Raw genomic sequence first — 19,087 nt, forward strand, 5'->3', positions numbered from 1 at the left:
TCAGTTTGGTGATAGGGCATGTCATTTACCTTATTGGTGAAATAAAAACAATATATTTATCAGATTTTCACAAATTATGTATAAAAACACAAAACACAAACCCTCTGTTTTAGTTAAGTTTGTGTTGCTCAGTCTTTAGTTTTCTATACAATGTTTTTGTCGAGCCTTCGACTTTTGTCGAAAAAGAGAGACATAGTGATCCTACATTCCGTAGGCGTCGTCGTCGGCGCGTCCGCAAATATTCACTCTGTGGTTAAAGTTTTTGAAATTTTAATAACTTTCTTAAACTATCCTGGATTTCTACCAAACTTGGACAGAAGCTTGTTTATGATCATAAGATAATATTCAAAAGTAAATTTTGTAAAAAAAAATATTTTTTCCGTATTTTACTTATAAATGGACTTAGTTTTTCTGCCAGGAAACATTACATTCACTCTGTGGTTAAAGTTTTTGAAATTTTAATAACTTTCTTAAACTATTCTGGATTTCTACCAAACTTGGAAAGAAGCTTGTTTATGATCATAAGATAGTATCCAGAAGTAAATTTTGTAAAAAAAATATTCCAGTTTTTCCGTATTTTACTTATAAATGGACTTAGTTTTTCTGCCAGTAAGCATTACATTCACTCTGTGGTTAAAGTTTTTCAAATTTTAATAACTTTCTTAAACTATCCTGGATGTGTACCAAACTTGGACAGAAGCTTGTTTATGATTAAAAGCTAGTATCTACAAGGAAATGTTGTTAAAATTTTGTTCCATTTTTTCCGTATTTTACTTATTAATGGACTTAGTTTTTCTTCCAGTTAACATTACATACAGTCTGCAGTTTAAGTTTTTAAAACATTTATTAGATTCATAAACTATCAAATTTGGACAGAAGCTACTTACAATCAAAAGATAGTATAGAGAGGAATATTTTTAATTAATTTCTTTCCTCATTTTTGTTGAGCCTGCGATTAACAGCAAAAGTAGGCGAGACACTGGGTTCCGCGCAAACCTTACAAATTTTTTTTTTTAACTAGTTTGACTTTTTCCATATTGCCAGTTTTGTCTGTCTTTTGACTTATGCTTTAAGTATTCAGTGTTTGAGTTATATTTTTTTTTTACCTTCAATAACCAGTGTTTGAGGTCCATTTTTTTCTTACCTTTAAAAACCAGTGTTTGAGGTCCATTTTTTTCTTACCTTCAATAACCAGTGTTTGAGATCCATTATTTTCTTACCTTCAATAACCAGTGTTTGAGGTAAATTTTTTTTCTTACCTTCAATAACCAGTGTTTCAGGTTCATTTTTTTTTTACCTTCAATAACCAGTGTTTGAGGCATATTTTTTTTTTACCTTCAATAACCAGGGTTTGAGGTACATTTTGTTTCTTACCTTCAATAACCAGTGTTTGAGGTACATTTTTATCTTACCTTCAATAACCAGTGTTTGAGGTACATTTTTGTTCTTACCTTCAATAACCAGCGTTTGAGGTACATTTTTTTTTACCTTCAATAACCAGTGTTTGAGGTACATTTTTGTCTTACCGAGGTACATTTTTGTTCTTACCTTCAATAACCAGCGTTTGAGGTACATTTTTTTTTACCTTCAATAACCAGTGTTTGAGGTACATTTTTGTCTTACCGAGGTACATTTTTTTCTTACCTTCAATTACCAGTGTTTGAGGTACATTTTTTTTCTTACCTTCAATAACCAGCGTTTGAAGTACATTTTTTTTTACCTTCAATAACCAGTGTTTGAGGTACATTTTTTTTTACCTTCAATAACCAGGGTTAGAGGTACATTTTGTTTCTTACCTTCAATAACCAGTGTTTGAGGTATATTTTTATCTTACCTTCAATAACCAGCGTTTTAGGTACATTTTTTTTTACCTTCAATAACCAGTGTTTAAGGTACAATTTTTTTCTTACCTTCAATAACCAGCGTTTGAGGTACAATTTTTTTTTTACCTTCAATAACCAGTGTTTGAGGTACATTTTTTTTCTTACCTTCAATAACCAGCGTTTGAGGTACATTTTTTTTTTACCTTCAATAACCAGTGTTTGAGGTACATTTTTGTCTTACCGAGGTACATTTTTTTTCTTACCATCAATAACCAGCGTTTGAGGTTCATTTTTTTTTTACCTTAAATAACCAGTGTTTGAGGTACATTTTGCTTCTTACCTTCAATAACCAGTGTTTGGGGTACATTTTGTTTCTTACCTTCAATAACCAGTGTTTGGGGTACATTTTGTTTCTTACCTTCCATTACCAGTGTTTGGGGTACATATTGTTTCTTACCTTCCATTACCAGTGTTTTGGGTACATTTTGTTTCTTACCTTCCATTACCAGTGTTTGGGGTACATTTTGTTTCTTACCTTCCATTACCAGTGTTTGAGGTACATTTTTTTTCTTACCTTCAATTGCCAGTGTTTGAGGTACATTTTTTTCTTACCTTCAATAACCAGTGTTTGGGGTACATTTTTTTTCTTACCTTCAATAACCAGTGTTTGGGGTACATTTTTAGATAAAGCATCTTCATCTTCTGTTTCAGAACCAGAATCATCAATTACTGGACCAGATGTTACTGTAAGGATTAAATACAAGACTTCATAAACAAATGGCTCGTTATTAAAAACTGCAATAACTTATCAAACATCAATGTGTAAGTAATGTGTAAGTAATGTCAAGAATAACATAAATTAAGCCAATATAATGTTGACAGATGTAATATTAATTAAATTCCATGGAATAATATTCTGTGACAAGTAGATCAACCTAAACCTTACCCCATTTGATCAGTAAGAATAAAGCATTTTAAATACATTGACTGACTCTGAACGTGATAAGCTACCAAAAAACCACTAGCTGGAGTGTTGTAAGGAAACATCTCATTAAATTTTGAAAGAAGACTGACTAACTGTGTAAGATTACAATTAAATACTTAAGAAAATTTGATACCTTTTTGCCGTGCTGGTGCAGGAGTCTCACCAACTAGTACTGTAGTCTCTATTTGAAAAATAACGAAAACTTCAATTTCAAACTAAAATTTGGTATTTCACTTGCACTATTTCAAAATAAATATATCATTTTCTATTTCCTGTTCCCAATTAATTTGTCTCCTAACTTATAGTTTACCATTTTATATAAAGCTATGATATGTTTTTTATCAGCTATAAATCTTAGAAGAAATCTCTTAAGTCAGATTACATTTCTATTTTTAGATACATGTTATGGCATAACTGATAAAGACTCAAGGATTCCTCATGCACAAGAAAGAAAGGACAGCAAGAATAACAAATAATCTTTTCTGCACAAAACTTCAGAAGTAATGGAGAAATTCTGTGAAGCATCCTTCTTTTCCAATGAAACTTGCCAATATGCAGAAATGTTAAAGTTTGTTTTATTGTTAAAAACTACAAAATCAATCTGACAAAAATGAATGTTAAGGTGAACTTCTACACATGGTTATTCTGTCAAATTCATTCTCATCTTTTGTCAACTGTAGGACATTTTGAATTCGGGAACTTTTCTGACAATCAGACAAACAGAACAAAAACAGACATTTTAAACTTAAATGCTGTAATAGTCTGACTAAATAAGGTCAATGAAATCTTGAACAGTGGTCAAGCTCAAATTAAACCTATCAGATTTTCAGAGAAATAATAAAATGCTTCGCTGGGGCGCAGCTTGATACGACCGCAGAGGTCGAAACCCTGAACAGTTGGGGCAAGTATGGACACAACATTCAAGCTTGATACAGCTCTGAATTTGGATTGTTATTAAATATTTGACACAGCATAGGTTTCTGACACAGAAAGAATGTGGTCTAAGAACTTGAATTTTTTTAATTAACCTATTATGGTCCAATATCCAAAATCTAAATACATGGTTAGATTCAGCATATCAAAGAACCCCAAGAATTCAATTTTTGATGAAATCAAACAAAGTTTAATTTTGGACCCTTTTGACCTCAATATGAACCAATTTGATAGCGGGGCCCACAAATAAAAAATCTAAATTCATGGTTAGATTCAGCATATCAAAGAACCCCATATATTCAATTTTTGTTGAAATAAAAAAAAGTTTAATTTTGGACCCCAACTTGGACAAACTTGAAAACTGGGCCCATAATCAAAAATCTAAACACATGTTTAGATTCAGCATATCAAAGAACCCCAAGAATTCAATTTTTGCTAAAATCAAACTAAGTTTAATTTTGGACCCTTTGGACCTTAATGTAGACCAATTTAAAAAACAGGACTTAAAATCAAAAATCTAAATACACGGTTAGATTTGGAATATCAAAGAACCCCAATAATTCAATTTTTGATGAAATCAAACAAAGTTTAATTTTGGACCCTTTTGACCTCAATATGAACCAATTTGATAGCGGGGCCCATAAATAAAAAATCTAAATTCATGGTTAGATTCAGCATATCAAAGAACCCCATATATTCAATTTTTGTTGAAAGAAAAAAAAGTTTAATTTTGGACCCCAACTTGGACCAACTTGAAAACTGGGCCCATAATCAAAAATCTAAATACATGTTTAGATTCAGCATATCAAAGAACCCCATATATTCAATTTTTGTTGAAATCAAACAAAGTTTAAATACTGGACCCTATCTTGGACCAACTTGAAAACTGGGCCCATAATCAAAAATCTAAACACATGTTTAGATTCGGCATATCAAAGAACCCCAAGAATTCAATTTTTGTTAAAATTAAACTAAGTTTAATTTTGGACCCTTTGGACCTTAATGTAGACCAATTTAAAAAAAAGGACCCAAAATTAAGAATCTAAATACACGGTTAGATTTGGAATATCAAAGAACCCCAATAATTCAATTTTAGATGAAATCAAACAAAGTTTAATTTTGGACCCTTTTGACCTCAATATGAACCAATTTGATAACGGGGTCCACAAATAAAAAATCTAAATACATGGTTAGATTCAGCATATCAAAGAACCTCATATATTCAATTTTTGTTGAAATCAAACAAAGTTTAATTTTGGACCCCAATTTGGACCAACTTGAAAACTGGGCCCATAATCAAAAATCTAAATACATATTTAGATTCAGCATATCAAAGAACCCCATATATTCAATTTTTGTTGAAATCAAACAAAGTTTAAATACTGGACCCTATCTTGGACCAACTTGAAAACTGGGCCCATAATCAAAAATCTAAACACATGTTTAGATTCAGCAAATCAAAGAACCCCAAGAATTCAATTTTTGTCAAAATCAAACTAAGTTTAATTTTGGACCCTTTGGACCTCAATGTAGACCAATTTAAAAAACAGGACCCAAAATTAAAAACCTAAATACACGGTTAGATTTGGAATATCAAAGAACCCCAATAATTCAATTTTAGATGAAATCAAACAAAGTTTAATTTTGGACCCTTTTGACCTCAATATGAACCAATTAGATAACAGGGTCCACAAATAAAAAATCTAAATACATGGTTAGATTCAGCATATCAAAGAACCCCATATATTCAATTTTTGTTGAAATCAAACAAAGTTTAATTTTGGACCCCAATTTGGACCAACTTGAAAACTGGGCCAAAAATCAAAAAAATGCTTCGCTGGGGCGCAGCTTCATACGACCGCAGAGGTCGAACCCTGAACAGTTAGGGCAAGTATGGACACAACATTCAAGCTTGATACAGCTCTGAATTTGGATTGTTATTAAATATTTGACACAGCATAGTTTTCTGACACAGAAAGAATGTGGTCTAAGAACTTGAATTTTTTTAATTTACCTATTATGGTCCAATGTCCAAAATCAAAATACATGGTTAGATTCAGCATATCAAAGAACCCCATATATTCAATTTTTGTTAAAATCAAACAAAGTTTAATTTTGGACCCCAACTTGGACAAACTTGAAAACTGGGCCCATAATCAAAAATCTAAACACATGTTTAGATTCAGCATATCAAAGAACCCCAAGAATTCAATTTTTGCTAAAATCAAACTAAGTTTAATTTTGGACCCTTTGGACCTTAATGTAGACCAATTTAAAAAACGGGACTTAAAATTAAAAATCTAAATACACGGTTAGATTTGGAATATCAAAGAACCCCAATAATTCAATTTTTGATGAAATCAAACAAAGTTTAATTTTGGACCCTTTTGACCTCAATATGAACCAATTTGATAGCAGGGCCCACAAATAAAAAATCTAAATTCATGGTTAGATTCAGCATATCAAAGAACCCCATATATTCAATTTTTGTTGAAATCAAAAAAAAGTTTAATTTTGGACCCCAACTTGGACCAACTTGAAAACAGGGCCCATAATCAAAAATCTAAACACATGTTTAGATTCAGCATATCAAAGAACCCCAAGAATTCAATTTTTGTTAAAATCAAACTAAGTTTAATTTTGGACCCTTTGGACCTCAATGAAGACCAATTTAAAAAACGGGACCCAAATTAAAAATCTAAAAACACGGTTAGATTTGGCATATCAAAGAACCCCAATAATTCAATTTTCGATGAAATCAAACAAAGTTTAATTTTGGACCCTTTTGACCTCAATATGAACCAATTTGATAGCGGGGCCTACAAATAAAAAATCTAAATACATGGTTAGATTCAGCATATCAAAGAACCTCATATATTCAATTTTTGTTGAAATCAAACAAAGTTTAATTTTGGACCCCAATTTGGACCAACTTGAAAACTGGGCCCATAATCAAAAATCTAAATACATGTTTAGATTCAGCATATCAAAGAACCCCATATATTCAATTTTTGTTGAAATCAAACAAAGTTTAAATACTGGACCCTATCTTGGACCAACTTGAAAACTGGGCCCATAATCAAAAATCTAAACACATGTTTAGATTCAGCAAATCAAAGAACCCCAAGAATTCAATTTTTGTTAAAATCAAACTAAGTTTAATTTTGGACCCTTTGGACCTCAATGTAGACCAATTTAAAAAACAGGACCCAAAATTAAAAACCTAAATACACGGTTAGATTTGGAATATCAAAGAACCCCAATAATTCAATTTTAGATGAAATCAAACAAAGTTTAATTTTGGACCCTTTTGACCTCAATATGAACCAATTAGATAACAGGGTCCACAAATAAAAAATCTAAATACATGGTTAGATTCAGCATATCAAAGAACCCCATATATTCAATTTTTGTTGAAATCAAACAAAGTTTAATTTTGGACCCCAATTTGGACCAACTTGAAAACTGGGCCAAAAATCAAAAATCTAAATACATGTTTAGATTCAGCATATCAAAGAACCTCATATATTCAATTTTTGCTAAAATCAAACAAAGTTTAATTTTGGACCCTTTGGACATTAATGCAATTTGAAAACTGGACCCAAAATTAAAAATCTAAATACACTGTTAGATTCGGCATAACAAATAAATAAATGTGATCAAAGATTTTACAAATCTAATGCGCCATACTGTGCAATTAAAGATTACTTCTTGAAATTTTTCAATATTTGAAATTTGAAAAAAAAAAATATTTGAAGAATAATTCTTTTTAATTTCTGAAATCTGAAATGAGAAAAAATTGGCCCCCCACAATTTCTTTTTATCCCCCCCCCCCCTTTTTCCCCCCAAAAAATTCTTTCCCTCAAGATATGGTCATAATCTCAATTCAAATTTCCAATGGAGTTGGCAACCATAATTACCCATTTAAATTTACCATAGTGCTAACTTAATCTATTTTATAATAGAATTAATAAAAATATAGTGTCAAATCTTTCATATGGATTTTTTTGTAAAAAAAAAAGATGAAAACATTTGCAGATATTTTTACTGGTCTTCCTTTATAAATATGCATTTCTTTAAACATAATTTAAAAGCAGTGTAAGGGAAGTAACCAAAACGTTGTATTTGGATTACCTCCCTTACACTGTTTTAGATTATCTTTATTGTTCATTAACCATTACTTTATACATAATTTAAAAGCAGTGTAAGGGAGATAATTTCAATGATGTATTTGATTTATCTCCCTTACACTGCTTTAAATTATGTTTTGTACTAAAGTATTTGTCCATTAACCAGGACAACCTTGTTTTTCCCCCTTTTTTGCCCCTAATTCCTAAACGGTTTGAGCCATAACCCCCCAAAGCAAATCCTAACCATCCCTTTGTGGTATGGAAACTTGTAGTATAATTTCAGAGAGATCCATACACCGTTCCACAGTTATTGTCTGGAAACTAGAAAATGCTCATTTTTGGCCCCTTTTTGGCCCCTAATTCCTTAACTGTTGGTACCATAACCCCCAAAATCAATCCCAACCTTCCTTTTGTGGTATTTAACCTTATGGTAAAATTTCAAAAAGATCCATTCACTTAAACTAAAGTTAGAGTGCGAAAACCAATATGTATTCGGACGACGACGCCGGACGACGACGACGCCGGACGACGACGACGCCAACGTCATACCAATATACAACCACAAAATTTTTTTGCGGTCGTATAAAAATCTAAATACATGTTTAGATTCAGCATATCCAAGAACCTCATATATTCAATTTTTGCTAAAATCAAACAAAGTTTAATTTTGGACCCTTTGGACCTTAATGTAGACCAATTTGAAAACTGGACCCAAAATTAAAAATCTAAATACACTGTTAGATTCGGCATAACAAATAAATAAATGTGATCAAAGATTTTACAAATCTAATGCGCCATACTGTGCAATTAAAGATTACTTCTTAAAATTTTTCAATATTTGAAATTTGAAAAAAAAAAAAATATTTGAAGAATAATTCTTTTTAATTTCTGAAATCTGAAATGAGAAAAAATTGACCCCCCACAATTTCTTTTTATCCCCCCCCCCCTTTTTTCCCCCAAAAAATTCTTTCCCTCAAGATATGGTCATAATCTCAATTCAAATTTCCAAAGGAGTTGGCAACCATAATTACCCATTTAAATTTACCATAGTGCTAACTTAATCTATTTTATAATAGAATTAAAAATATAGTGTCAAATCTTTCATATGGATTTTTTTGTAAAAAAAAAAGATGCAACATTTGCAGATATTTTTACTGGTCTTCCTTCATAAATATGCATTTCTTTAAACATAATTTAAAAGCAGTGTAAGGGAAGTAACCAAAACGTTGTATTTGGATTACCTCCCTTACACTGTTTTAAATTATCTTTATTGTTCATTAACCATTACTTTATACATAATCTAAAAGCAGTGTAAGGGGGATAATTTCAATGATGTATTTGATTTATCTCCCTTACACTGCTTTAAATTATGTTTTGTACTAAAGTATTTGTCCATTAACCAGGACAACCTTGTTTTTCCCCCTTTTTTGCCCCTAATTCCTAAACGGTTTGAGCCATAACCCCCCAAAGCAAATCCTAACCATCCCATTGTGGTATGGAAACTTGTAGTATAATTTCAGAGAGATCCATACACCGTTCCACAGTTATTGTCTGGAAACTAGAAAATGCTTATTTTTGGCCACTTTTTGGCCCCTAATTCCTTAACTGTTGGTACCATAACCCCCAAAATCAATCCCAACCTTCCTTTTGTGGTAATCAACCTTATGGTCAAATTTCAAAAAGATCCATTCACTTAAACTAAAGTTAGATTGCGAAAACCAATGTGTCTTCGGACGACGACGCCGACGCCGGAGACGACGCCAACGTCATACCAATATACGACCACAAAATTTGTTTGCGGTCGTATAAAAAAAATATTGGAAATAAATCCTAACTTTTGTATAATTCATGTCTTAAGTTGTAAGAGAGTCTTGGAGGTAAATATACCTTACCCTTTTCAACAAAAGAGTCGTCAGCCAGTAAAGACTTTGTAGCATTGTGTCTCTGTGTATGATTGGTGTATGCCTGAAGAAAATAAACAAAGTGCAAGATATATATATATATATGAAATGTGTTTCCTTTTTTGTTTTCCTACATAATGAGATATTACGTCATTATTTCTTACTTTGTCCTTCGATTTAAAAAAAAAGTGGCAACTTATGGCATACAACTGCACAACGGCTGCGGAATATTAAAAAATTTGACCAACAAGACTATGTGCACTATAAACTAAAGGCTCAAGAACTGAATCACTCATCTGGCCAAAAATCTGAATAAAAAAATAATGGACAAAATACTGTTAATTTATTATTTTTGGTGGAATATTAATTTTTGGGGGATTTCATGGCTAAAGGTGAACCACTAATTCAAGTATTCAACAATACAAATTTCCTAAATGCATAAATGCAGAATTTGTCAGCGCAAAGAAATGAATAATCCATGAAAATAAATTATTCTCTTAGTCCATGAAAATTAGTATCCACAAAAAATGAATGATTCCACAGTATATTGTAGGTAGGTATATCTAGACATTCCTAATATTTTACCTCCACCAGAAGACAATAACATGCGTTTTACAGTTATGTTTTACTTTAATCCATTCCTGTCATGTTGCTTGGTTGGGAAGGACAAAAGTTATGAACTTTATACTTAATACGGTATGAATCTTTCAGGCTAAGTTCAATTCAAATTATGCATGTGGCCAAATGGGCTGGATAAGATAATTAATTAGAATTTGTCATTTTCACTAACATCCACATATTTGATTCTCTCCCTAAATGCTGTGTGCTTGGCAATGAAACAGCAGATACCAGTTTTAAAGTCTCTACTGTAGATAAGACCATGCCAGGACCAAACTCATGAAATCCTATAATCAAGGCAAGCATATACATTTACTTATATAAAAATTATTCTACCTGTGTTGGTTGTAACAAGTCAACACTGTTATCACTATCATAATCTTCTTCAAACTCAACAGTCACATCCTTCACATCATTGGCGGTTTGATATTCTGATTCTGATCCAGTCTCTGAAACAGCATCTACATCCTGAAATATATCATGAAGTGATAACATGGACAAGTTGTGTCCCAGTATGGTTGGTTGTTATGTATTCCAACTTTTAGCAGGATAATCATCAACCTATACAGTTTCAGTGTTTTTAAACTTGTACTGACTTCAAGTTTGTGCAATTAGATAACACAGTTTAGGCAATCCAAAATAGGAAAGCACATGTTGTAGTGCTAAGCATAAATACACTCATCGTAGTCACCAGGCTACTAGATGCACATCTCATCTACAAAAGACTCATCAGTGACCCATGAATCAACAAAGTTATAAAGGCCAAATCAAATATATTGTAGAGCATTGAGGACCCAAAATTCTGAAAGGTTTTGAAAAATACAGCTAGATTTATCTATTCACAGGGTAAGAATACTTAGTATTTCCAAAAATTTAAAGTTAAAAAAAAAGTCAATTTAAAATTATGACTATATCAATGACAATTCATGTCAACCCAAAAGTGCTGACTACTGGGTTGGTTATACCCTTGGGGAAGAAACCTCCACCTGCATAAACCCAACTCGTTGCTCAAAGTATTGGTAAACAAAAAGAAGGTGCCTGATAGATCAGAAAAGAGCTCATATGTTATAACTCATCACTGTGAAGCTGCTGATCAAATAATCAAGCATTCTTTCTGTTGTACTGGAAAATGTGTGAAGAAAACTCTCACGTTTATTAAACATATTGAAAAATTTGTAAAAGCAAACAGAAAGAAAATGTCTTATAGATCTGAAAAGTGCTCATACCTAACAACTCTTCACTTTCATCACACATGGAGTCATTCTGTTCAGTAGTAACTGAGAAACTTTAAACATAAATATTTGTTGGACAAATGGACTGAAAATGCATAACATAGTATAACATGCTTACATGAAGCTAGATACCAAAGTATAATATAACAATATATTACCTTATTGCCAATATAAAATTTACATGTAACATCACCAAACATTAGGGTATCCCCATTCTTCAGCTCATATCGCACATCTGGACTTAAGTATAGCTGTAAAAAATATTAAACCCATTTTTCCACTTTCTGCTTTCAAAAGTAAATAAAAGTTCTTACTCAACAGTACATGAAATGGCTTTAAAAACAGTAAATGCACTGTGTGTCTTTACAACACAATGACATATCCTGACCAAATGTATTATTTTATTTTAATTTTTGCTACCAAATAAAAACTATGCTGCATTTTTGAACTCACCATATCAGTAAATGATGAGTCCAGACAGATTTTTAGACAGGTATGAATTTTTATGAAATGTATTTCTACTTTTTACTGTCCAATTTTCAAATTGTTATGGTATCTTAATTTAAATTTATATCACAGGTATCTGGTATCCTATCTACATGACTTTTATTGAAAACTTAATCAAGAAAATTACCTGATTTCTTTTAGTCTTGTTTCTGCTATTTTTATCATATATCAGAAAAGATTCTCCCTTTATTTCAATGCATGCATGTTCTCTGGATAATCCCTTAAATAGAAAAAAATATTGGTCATCTACAATACCAAATGAGAATTCCTGGTTCTGAGTATCATTTCCTTGCCTTCCAGATCAAATTAATCAATATTGATCTCTACCCTATAGATGGTATGCAAACTGTAGTATCAAATGACACAAATCACTACAAGCACATGAGAAAAATTATCTTCTTCATCTCATAGTCCCAGTGAGGCTGTCAGCATGGAGCAAAAACTCTGGAACTTACTGCAAATTCAAGACATTCCTCCACACTGATTTGAGAGGAATTCTATAGATTACATGCTAATGGTCCTTTGTTGGATTTCTTACAGAATAAATTCAAGATTTGTTATATAAATATTTCTAGTTTAAGTAATAATAACTGTCATATTAAGGATGTATTCTTCTGATGTTTCAGTCTCTTGAAAATCTCCTTTCGGGAATTATTTCCAAAACATGTGATACAAGTGGAAAATATCAATGAATTTTAAAAATATAAAACTAAACTCTGTGAAAAAATTGTGTACTTACAAAAAGTGGTTTTTGAGTAATAAAATTTTCAAATTTTATAACCAATCCGGTCAGTGTCATCAGCCAAAATGTTGAGAAAATGTGTGAGTGGTACAAAGAAATGATTTTACCAAAAAAATGTACGTCCCATATCAATTTTTTCTGTTCAAAATTCTTAGATAGGTATTTTTTTAATCATTTATAATAAAGAAGTTGAAACAAGAAAAATCTCAAATTTACAAATTGACACAAAAAGCAACAAAATTTTATAAAAAATGGGTAAAAATTGATGAAAAATGGGAAAATCATTAAAAATGGGGTACTTTCAAATGGCTGTAGCAAAAAAGAAGTGCACCACCATATGATTTTTTCTTCATCAATTACTTTAAGTCATATAAATACAAAAATTGGGTTAAGAAAAAAAGTTTAATTCTAGAAATTTTTCACTCCTCAGAGGTGTACATCCTTAATCTGAACTATAAATCTTTTACCTTCAATGAAATACAGACATTACAAGATTCTTCATGTCTCCCAATCACATTGTTTCCTGTAGATAAACAAATATTCTTTAACATGTTGATAAAAAAAGCCATCATAAATATTCAATAAATTTTGAAGTAAACACAATAAAATATTCTAATATAGTTTAACTTTATAAAGGTTATTCCATCAAAATGAATGAGAGGGTAGGATGTTTATATTTTTTGGTCGTGGATCATGGGTCTTTTATGGTTGTTTGTCCATGTGCTGAATGCAAAATTACTCTGATTTATGTACAATTTTTGGGGATTGTGGCCCCTCTTATTACTATAAAAAGAGGCTTAAAGAAGAGCCAAACAGTGTTTGAAAGAGCTTTGATATATCTGCAAAAAAAATTTCAGTCAATTTTGATGCTTTTTTATTCTTTGCAATCTTTATAAAATTCCATATATGTGAAATGTTTAAAGATCCTTCAAACTTCTAGGTCTATAGTTCGAAGTCCAATATTTTTCTTTTCCTCTTTTCTTTGAATTCCTATGAAAATATCTGCTCAGAGTGTCTTATCAAGATTCTTTGGACCTGTTACAGTCTGCAACCTTAGAGGAACCAAGGGAAAACAAAGATCACTTTTTCACATCGAGTGACCTGGATTGTATAGGTTTTAGTTTTCATAAAAAATGCAGAGAATTTTATTAACTTCTCTTTGTTAGTTTGGTTTTTGTGGGGAAGAGGTGGGATTGAAACTTAAAGCACTTACATAGGTTCTCAGAACGGAAAAAAGCAAAATGCTTATCTTTTGGTTTGCCAGGTTAACACAACTTCTACTTATAAGAGCAAGGCATCAGAAATTTGTGCGTCATAAAATGAATTGCCTGCACCTACAAAACATAATGCAAAATATCTTACCTTCATACAATGGAAATGATTTTTCAGGAAAGCTTTTTTGGCAGGAAACCTTTAAAAAGGCCACCTGAAATAAGAATAAGAGAAATAATTTGTAAATTTCAAATTTTTACGAAATAAACTGCAATGTATTTATCATTTATCTTTAAGATATGATCCAAATGCATATGGCATGCATGGAAACATTGTTCGATAGGTTATTATTTTTCAGGAAAATTTTTAGTTTATCCTCTTTATTATAAAGTGCCTCCAGGTAGTCTTTTTTACTATATTTTTAAAGTGTGGAAGAAGCTTAAGCATCCAAGCAGTTTCAACTCTGCAAAACAAATACAAGTATAGCATGAATATGGGTCCATAGGAAACCATGCCACACTCACACTATCATATTTCCATATTCAGTCAAATGAGAAATCTGGGATTGGGTCAAACCATCAATTGGCCCAAATTCATCGCCAGAGCCTAATGTACATAGGTAATATACTAGATATACAAGACATTTTGAAAATCTTTCAAAAATCAAATTGAATATATATATATCAAACATGTACTAAATTTTATGTTATGTGACCACAAATTACCTTAAACCAAAACTTTCACATTTCACATTTCCATTTCCACAGAACCTTGGAATCTGGGTCAAAACTCTAACTTTGCATATACATCAAACAGTTCACTTAATAATGAACACGAGTAATAAATTCACTACATTGTAAGTTTTAAGTTGATGTGAAAGCAAACTATCTTAAACCAAAAGTTATTTGTAGATATTGTAGTCAAACAGACAGTCAAACATAATGCCCCTCTTCTAAAGGTAAGTTGGGTATACAAATATAATATGATAGGAAAACTAGGCCTCAAAATATCACAGGGGTCATTATGGCAGCAACAACTGATATTTTAAGTGTATAAGACATGATTTTTTTATCAGCAGGTTGAGTATTTTGACCTTTTTTTAAGTAATGTTTAGTTAGCATTTTTTAATAACTTTTTTGGGGTTATCTATATATTACACTGCTATTTTAGATAAATGTCTTGCCTGCTTTACAGATCATGATTGAATTTATGTTGGAAATCTTTAAGATAAAGCTTTTACAACAAGTATGATTATCACATAAACTTAATCAATGTTCCATGTAAAAAAAAATTACTATGACTTTTGGTTTGTGCCAGAAATTTTTTTTAATCACAAATTGCAAGGCTTGCAATTGACAATGCAATCTGTGGTAGATTGTTATAATACATTACATGTAAAATGCAATTAATTACTTTTAAATGATGGCAGATGCCAAAAAAAAATTATAAAGACTATTGACAAATCAAAGTGCTGGATAGCACCTGTGAAAAGTTTGCAACGGTAGATGTGTCTTATTTCAAATAGGTTGTAGATGTGTACTGAGACTACTATAACACACATGTGTTATAGTAGTCTCAGATGTGTATTATTTCAAATAGGTTGTAGATGTGTATAATTTCAAATAAGTTGTAGATGTGTATTATTTCAAATATGTATTTAATCACAGCTTTGGTGTTTTTCCCTAAACCATTGTCCTATCAGCAATTATCAAAAATCACTTTTTTCATGTTTGTCATGTAAAATTTTGATAATTTCTTTTGCAACCTTAAACTGTAGATTTAAAATAATCAAATATACAGAAAGCTCTGTTAATTTCTTTCTGTGCCCGTCCCATATAAAGGGCCTGTGATTAAGTATTTTTTATTGATAAAGGTCCTTCATATTTGTTTGTAGTAAATTGTATTATTACTTATTAAGCAGTTAGTTTTCTTGTTTGAATTGTTATATATTGAACAAACTTGGACTACGATTAGTAGATTGTGTGGTTAACTGTTTTTTCCGACTTCTAAATTTTTTTACTTAATACAAGAAATAATTGTAACAGGATTCTGTTACAAAGTCTCCCAAACAAAGCTCCCATAATTAGTCATTCCCATGGTCGCCTGACATTGGGCAAAGTCCAGTACAAATTGGTTTGGTCTAGTAAAGTGATATGCATAAGTGACCCCTAGGGATTTACCCTGTATGTCATTCAAATCTTCTTGAAATCATGAACAGGAATATATATGGTTTAGGGGTCAGGATCTCAACCGTTTACAAGTTCTCAAAATAAGGGGGGGTTGATTATCAGGGGACTCTTTATTTCATTTGATTTGTTTTATTGTCCCGTACAAGAATATATATGGTTTTGGGGTTGGGACCTTGACTGTTTACAAGTTCTCAAATAGGATGGGGTGGGGTGACCCCCAGGGACTCCCCCTATATTTCATTTCATTTGTTTTATTGTCCCGTACAAGAATATATATGGTTTTGGAGTGGGGATCTTGACTGTTTACAAGTTTTCAAAAAGAAGGGGGTAGGGGTGACCCCCGTTAACTTCCCCTATATTTCATTTGATTTGTTTTATTGTCCCATACAAGAATATATTTGGTTTAGGGGTGGGGATCTTGACCGTTTACAAGTTCTCAAACAGGCTGGGGTGGGGGTGACCCCTAGGGACTCCCCCTATTTTCATTTGATTTGTTTTATTGTCCCATACGAGAATATATATGGTTTAGGGGTGGGGATCATGACCGTTTACAAGTTCTCAAACAGGAGGGGGTGGGGTGACCACCAGGGACTCCCCCTATATTTCATTTGATTTGTTTTATTGTCCCATACAATATGTATGGTTTCAAGGTGGGGATCTTGACCGTTTACAAGTTCTCAAACAGGAGGGGGTGGGGCTGACCCAGAGGGACTCCCACTATATTTCATTTGATTTGTTTTATTATCCCATACATGAATATATATGGTTTAGGTGTGGGGATCTCGACTGTTTACAAGATAAAAGCTCATTCTCAAATTGAAAAGGGGGTGGGGGGAACCCCAGGAACTCAACCTATTTTTTATTTGATTTGTTTTATTGTCCTGTGATCATTACTGAAGACCGCGTGTGTCTATCACTTACTGTTCACAAGTTATAGTCATTTGAAAATTTGAAAAAAATAAAACCCCATAGGGTTCTTTAGTAAATCCCTCCCTTCTGTAGGCTACTCAAAATACCCATAAATAGACCCCAAGAAGAAAAATAATAAGAAGTGAGCAAAAAGAAAAAGTCTCCAAACTTTGTTTGGGAGACTTAATAACAAATAGTATATATGAATTTTGTTATAGTCCGAGTCTATTATGGGCCTAGATGAGATACCAGGTTACTTTCAATACACTCGGGCTTTTACGTCTTTAACATGTTTAATAAACATTTGTAATAATAGTAGTAACAAGAGTGCACACGCTGAAATGTCTCGCCTTCTTTATTAATCATTGATATTATGTTGATAGTCCTAAATATAAAGCTTTATTACAACTGTCACATAAACTTAACATTAACCAAAAAACTAAACATTGACCAATGAACCATGAAAATGAGGTCAAGGTCAGAAGAACCATGCCAGGCAGACATGTACAGCTAACAATTCTTCCATACAACAAATATAGTTGACCTATTGCTTATAGTTTAAGAAAAACAGACCACAACACAAAAACTTAACACTGAGCAATGAACCGTGAAAATGAGGTCAAGGTCAAATAAAACCTGTGCAACCGACATATAGATCATAAAATATTTCCATATACCAAATATAGTTGACCTATTGCATATAGTATTAGAAAAAAAGACCAAAACTCAAAAACTTAACTTTGACCACTGAACCATGAAAATGAGGTCAAGGTCAGATGAAACCTGCCAGCTAGACATGTACACCTTACTATCATTCCATACACCAAATATAGTAGACCTATTGCATACAGTATAAGAAAAACAGACCAAAACACAAAAACTTAACTATAACCACTGAACCATGAAAATGGGGTCAAGGTCAGATGACACCTGCCAGTTGGACATGTACACCTTATAGTCCTTCCATACACCGAATATACAAGACCTATTGCTTATAGTATCTGAGATATGGACTTGACCACCAATCTTTACCTTGTTCACTGATCCATGAAATGAGGTCGAGGTCAAGTGAAAACTGTCTGACGGGGATGAGGACCTTGTAAGGTACGCACATACCAAATATAGTTATCCTATTACTTATAATAAGAGAGAATTAAACGTAACAAAAAATCTGAACTTTTTTTTCAAGTAGTCACTGAACCATGAAAATGAGGTCAAGGACATTGGACATGTGACTGACGGAAACTTCGTAACATGAGGCATCTATATACAAAGTATGAAGCATCCAGGTCTTCTAGCTTCTAAAATATAAAGCTTTTAAAAAGTTAGCTAACGCCGCCGCCGGATCACTATCCCTATGTCGAGCTTTCTGCGACAAAAGTCGCAGGCTCGACAAAAATAGTATCGAAAAATGTTCATTCATGAAATGAAATATTTTAAACACGGTATTTATTTTCTCTTCAACCGGAGGACGGGAGGAAACCCCTGAAACCGGGATTATTGTACTCCCGTCTGGAGGTACACATATATGGATCTCACGTGTGTCTGGGGAATACCGATAAAAGCATTAACGTAGAAATTGCTGTCTCGTGTAGATGTGTATTGATTTTAATTTCCGTGCAGCGCAGATCCGCGAAGTAGTGTTTGCGATAGCCATTTTCAAAATGAAGTTGAATTCATTTGAATTATCGATGAACAATCAGTACATTTTAATTCAAGCAGTAAGCTAATCAAAATAGAAGTAACTCAAAATTTCAAAAGCATCTTCCTAGAATTAGTATTCAAACACTTGTACTACATTATCTAGGAGTAGAACACTTGCGATAGTCTGTCCAACTTCCGGTTTGAGGCCGATGCCTTAGGAAAGTATATTGCTATAGCAAGCTATAGCGTACTTTCCAAAAAA

General features: G+C 32.2%; 2 protein-coding genes and 1 long non-coding RNA gene across 15 annotated transcripts in view; 1 reads left to right on the forward strand and 2 right to left on the reverse strand.

The window, feature by feature from the left end:
* The window catches only part of LOC127706567 (mediator of DNA damage checkpoint protein 1-like), a 62,400-nt gene that overhangs the window by 35,861 nt on the left and 7,452 nt on the right, over nt 1-19,087 (reverse strand). Inside the window, exons 3-11 of one of the 4 annotated variants that reach the window (XM_052211241.1) lie at nt 14,234-14,297; nt 13,339-13,394; nt 12,257-12,349; nt 11,781-11,873; nt 10,727-10,858; nt 9,764-9,836; nt 2,942-2,989; nt 2,475-2,567; nt 2,164-2,241 (exon numbers count right to left, since the gene is read on the reverse strand). In XM_052211241.1, coding sequence (XP_052067201.1) covers nt 2,164-2,241; nt 2,475-2,567; nt 2,942-2,989; nt 9,764-9,836; nt 10,727-10,858; nt 11,781-11,873; nt 12,257-12,349; nt 13,339-13,394; nt 14,234-14,297 — 730 coding nt within the window. Of the gene's footprint in view, nt 1-2,163; nt 2,359-2,435; nt 2,568-2,941; nt 2,990-9,763; nt 9,837-10,726; nt 10,859-11,780; nt 11,874-12,256; nt 12,350-13,338; nt 13,395-14,233; nt 14,298-19,087 lie in introns of all 4 variants that reach the window. The other 3 variants (XM_052211234.1, XM_052211226.1, XM_052211246.1) reach the window with 3 other exon arrangements.
* Nucleotides 1-19,087, forward strand: part of LOC127707369 (uncharacterized) — a 122,944-nt gene that overhangs the window by 34,320 nt on the left and 69,537 nt on the right. The window lies entirely within an intron of this gene.
* The window catches only part of LOC127706971 (uncharacterized), a 123,922-nt gene that overhangs the window by 15,447 nt on the left and 89,388 nt on the right, over nt 1-19,087 (reverse strand). For 3 of the 10 annotated variants that reach the window (XM_052211723.1, XM_052211732.1, XM_052211715.1), the window contains one exon: nt 6,111-9,511. The exons of 3 other annotated variants lie outside the window; for them this stretch is intronic. The gene's annotated coding sequence lies outside the window, so the exon portion shown is untranslated. Of the gene's footprint in view, nt 1-3,842; nt 9,512-19,087 lie in introns of those variants that run through there. 4 more of the 10 variants (XM_052211758.1, XM_052211752.1, XM_052211743.1 and 1 more) reach the window with 3 other exon arrangements.

The sequence above is a fragment of the Mytilus californianus genome, unplaced genomic scaffold (genome assembly GCF_021869535.1).
Source record: "Mytilus californianus isolate M0D057914Y unplaced genomic scaffold, xbMytCali1.0.p SCAF_1, whole genome shotgun sequence".
Classification (NCBI taxonomy): domain Eukaryota; kingdom Metazoa; phylum Mollusca; class Bivalvia; order Mytilida; family Mytilidae; genus Mytilus; species Mytilus californianus.